This window comes from Anarrhichthys ocellatus, unplaced genomic scaffold (genome assembly GCF_004355925.1).
Source record: "Anarrhichthys ocellatus isolate YVR2014 unplaced genomic scaffold, GSC_Weel_1.0 scaffold25, whole genome shotgun sequence".
NCBI classification, from domain to species: Eukaryota; Metazoa; Chordata; class Actinopteri; order Perciformes; family Anarhichadidae; genus Anarrhichthys; species Anarrhichthys ocellatus.
In genome coordinates, this window is record NW_022280055.1 from 3,557,597 (window position 1) to 3,561,919 (window position 4,323).

A 4,323-nucleotide genomic window follows, 5' to 3' on the forward strand; every position below is an offset into this window, starting at 1 on the left:
ATATATATATATATATATATATATATATATATATATATAGTGGAAAGGGAAAAAAGTCCGTGGAGAAATGTGGATGTGTTGTGACCGTCTTACCATCCACCCTGGTCAGCCGGTCCATTAACTGGCTGACTTTAACATCCAGGGTGTAGTGACCAACATTCAGCTTGTGGATCGCCTGGTCCATATCGGCTAATCTGGACACTAACAGAATACAGTAGGACAAGGACAGGAAAGAGAAATGTGTTGCATTCATGAAATATTACTGTGCTAGAGTACAGCGATAAGGCTCATAGTCAGACTAATGATGCCGTTATTTTCCACAGTGATGACATAGTGTTCGGAAGCATGACATCTGGATCTGGATCTGGATATGGAGACTCACAGACATAGTTGTATGAGTTTTCAAAGTCTGACACTGGGCTGGTTGGCTCTGGTTCAGGTTCTGGAAGAATATCGGGAACGTCCCCTCGCGCCCTCTTCACCTCTGAAAGGGATGCCTGACACAGAGAGAGCAATTGCAATTTTTAACACTTCTTAGGTGCTATTATAAGGTCCTACCCATTTCTAAACTTCTTAATGTTTATCACATATACACATAAATAATCATCTCAAAATATATAAACATACATCTTCAATAACATGGACCACAATGGATGTAAATGTTTAGCTTATCATCATCATTAGCCTCTAAATTATATGCCGGATGGGGTGTTTGTGATCTGTACCTTTAGTATTGTCCAAAAAAATCTGTTTAAACTTGAAACCATGTGTACTTTAATCACTATCAGCAACACCATGTGTGTCAACATGTTCCCTCTGTGGCATATGGACTGACAGAGGGAGAGGCGTGTTTCATTTTGAGGTCTGACACACACATTAAGTTTTAGTAGAGGGGAAAAAAACTACCAGATGGACTTGCTCCTCTCTGTGTATCATCATACATTCTAGTCTTTAAAACCATCATCATCCTCAACGTGTCTGGTTTATTTGCACTTCAACCATCTCCACATAATATTTAGCAAAAAACGTCTAATTGTTTATTATCTTTTGCTTGGTTTAGCTTGACCTGACTCCCTCCTATACACATGTACAGCACTCTGAGCACTGTGAATGGGGTTTCACCCAAAGAAACAGACAACAGCAACATCTCCAATGAAATACAGTTTTAAGTTAATCGAGTCCAAGCGCACACACAGTACACACAATCAGTCCTGACCTGTGTTGGTGCTGCGGCGGCCGTCCCTGTAGGAACACACACTCCCAGAGAACATAAACACAGGAGAGCGAGCGAGGTGGCAGCCGGTCCCATTTTCTGCTTCCTAATGACTCTGCTTTTACTTCAGCAGCAAAACTCCCTCTGAGTCTCTCTCTCTCTCTCTTTCCACTGTCTGAGTCTCTCTCTTTCACTCCTCTTCCCCTCCCGACCCTCGTGCTTCTCTCACAGATGCGATCCAGGACTCAGGAAAGCAACAGCAGCAGGGATCTCCCATTAGAAATGTGAATGAGAGAAAACACACAGATGCTGAAATGTCACGTATTTAGAAAACAAATCAAAGTCACGTCCCAGTCGTCTCTCCTCTCTCTGTCTTGTTCAGGATGTCACTCCAAACAACAGGAAAGCTCTGTGTTTTTTCTCCCACCTCCCATTTCCACTCTTTGTGTGAACTCTGTAGTTTTACGCAGGGGAATAACAACACAGGTAATTCATTTTCAAGGCCCTTTAAATGGTTTTATTTCAGCCTCAAGATAATCCTTTGGTTTAGATGGAAAAATCTAATCTGGAGATACAAGACTTCCATTCCAATTGAGAGACATCCTCAGTTCACTAGCAATGTAAACTAATTAAATTATAATGGCAGTAAAAGCACATTTGTCTCATAACCTGAATCAGTTCAAAGCTCATAGCAATTGTGTACACTTTAATATAATAATCTGAACTCAATGTCCACTTACTAGCTTTTTTCTGGAGCTTTCAACCGTATTAAACTGTCTTTATGGCAGATGGAGTTTGCTCCGTTCTTATGGATCTCCCGTGTCCTATTTTTGCCTAAATGTTTGGCATGAAAGTTTAGTTTTGGCCCTTTGAATAGTAGTTTGATAAAATTGTCAAACTACTGAAAAGCTCCTATTTACATAGTCAAGAGTCAACGATCATGCCGAATGTACAATTTGGATGTTGGTTTAACATTTATTTCTGGCTTAAACGTTGGCTGAATTCTGTTGCAAATAGAAAACACTGCATTCCTGTACACACTTGCATACTGTGGTCCTAAACTCTGTCTCTTAGACACACACACACACACCCACACACACACTGGCATACATACGTAGATGTACACACACAGCCCTTCTTTTAATTTGGCGTGCTTGCCAAGCTTTTAAAGTGAAATTAAATTAATTATGGGTGAGAGAAATATGAGGTTCTGAATCTATTTAGGGGAAATGACGACATTAAAATAAATGTCTGTGCGTGTGTGTGTGTGTGTGTGTGTGTGTGTGTGTGTGTGTGTGTGTGTGGTTGTAACAGGAGGTATGCCAGTTAAAATGCCACAAGAATCCATCAGAGTTTCCAGGGGAAGCGAGGCAGGGCCCTGGGATCCGGAGACTGGGAGGAGCTCCGGCAGCGCCTGGGACTGTGAGCATCTGCGTTCAGCAAAGAGGGACAACTGTGTGAGTCTACACTTTAAACACAGCTGTTCCAGTTCACTACGGAGTCCAATACTCCTAAAAATGTTTCCAGACTTCAGATTGGAGTCAAACAACGGTCTGGAAAAAGTGTCTACCCTTGTTTTGACCTTCGTGGTTCTTGTTGATTTCCCACAACAATCAAAACAGCTGCATTCAAATCAAACGAGGGCTGAAATGATTCGTCAATTAATCGCTTCAATTCATCAACTGCAAACGTGAAAATGTCCTGTTTTATCTTATACGATATTAACTTCATGATTTGGGGATTTTGGATTGTCCATCGAACAATGAAACTAATTTTGAAGAAGTTACCTTGGGCTTCAGGGAATTACAATGAGAATTTCTCACATTTAATAAACCAAACGATTCAGCGAGAGAAGAGTTGATAATAAAAATAACATACATAATAGTATAAATAAGTTATAGGCCTGTTTGTTTAGTAATGCACCATGCCTTATTAGACATTAGGGAACAAAATAACTCCTGTTCCTTTTTCCGCTGTAAATTCAATACCGTGCAGTGTTTTTTATTCACCCAAACATTTATAGTAAAAAAAAAGTGAGAGGGAACACAAAGCAGCCATTCAGAGTGTGGTGGTACTGCAGGGAGGTTGGCTGGACTGGACAAAGGTGCCACAGTTCAGCGAGGGAGGATGAACACACACATACAGTAAAGACCAACACTGATACATGATATATTAAGATATAATCTGTTTGTGGTTTATTTTGTTCTGATGTGTAATATCTTTTCCAGTTTACAGGCTTAAAATTATTAAAAATGCTTTTGGTAACACATACATTGTAAAATCTTAAACGCAATAGATGCCATGCTGGATTAGACCCCCTATGAGAAAGGCCATACCACCTCTTTCTGCATAAGGCAAAGTCTCATTCAAAGTCTTACATCCATTGCACTATTCCCCCGAGAAATTGGCCAGAAAGTCACCACAGTCCAGCTGTGCTAGGTCACATGCTCTGGTCATGCAAATCACTAAGTCACTTTTGGGTGAAGATTTTCAAAGTGATCTCCAACATTTGTGGTGGGACAGTAGATCCATGTCTTTGGGGCGTCTTCGTCAGAAGAACAACTTCCTGTTCTCTGGCTTTGCTGTGTTATTTTTTTTACAGCATACATTATGAATGAAACAGAGTAATGCTCTTCCTTTCTTAAACCCACACTGTGAAGCGGCTGCTTTGTGCCCGAGGGAGATGGTGGAATGAGGTCTGGTTATTCTAAACTGGGCCAATGTGTTGTTCAACTGAACAGCACAAAGTTTCCTCTGAGCATCAGACATTCTTCCCTCCTCCTTTTCCTAAATGTCATTTTGGATCTGGTAGGAATTACAGCTGGAGGGATTGATGTCATGGGGCTGACGAGGAGGTCGGCAAGAATGCAAACAATCTTCGACTGATGTTGCATTTGTAACCATAGCAGACGCTCCTGGTAGGGACGTCCTCTTTCCCTCCCTGGAGAAATTCAGCAGAAACCGTATTAATGTGGGATTCATTACGTTTGGAAAAAAAGTAATTTGTGGGTGTGATCAAGAACTAAAAAGTGAGGGGGGGGGGGGGGGGGCGTGTAAATAGTTTGTGTCCTTTAAAAAGTTGTTTTGCAGAAAAAAGACAAAGACAAGGA

At 41.0% G+C, this 4,323-nt stretch overlaps 1 protein-coding gene across 1 annotated transcript in view; it reads right to left on the minus strand.

Moving 5' to 3' along the window:
• Positions 1-1,318, minus strand: part of clec11a (C-type lectin domain containing 11A) — a 13,275-nt gene extending 11,957 nt beyond the window's left edge. The window contains exons 1-3 of the mRNA XM_031861820.1: positions 1,217-1,318; positions 383-497; positions 94-201 (exon numbers count right to left, since the gene is read on the minus strand). Coding sequence (XP_031717680.1) covers positions 94-201; positions 383-497; positions 1,217-1,309 — 316 coding nt within the window. The 5' untranslated portion in view covers positions 1,310-1,318. The remainder of the gene's footprint in view (positions 1-93; positions 202-382; positions 498-1,216) is intronic.
• Between the last annotated feature and the right edge of the window lie 3,005 nt (positions 1,319-4,323).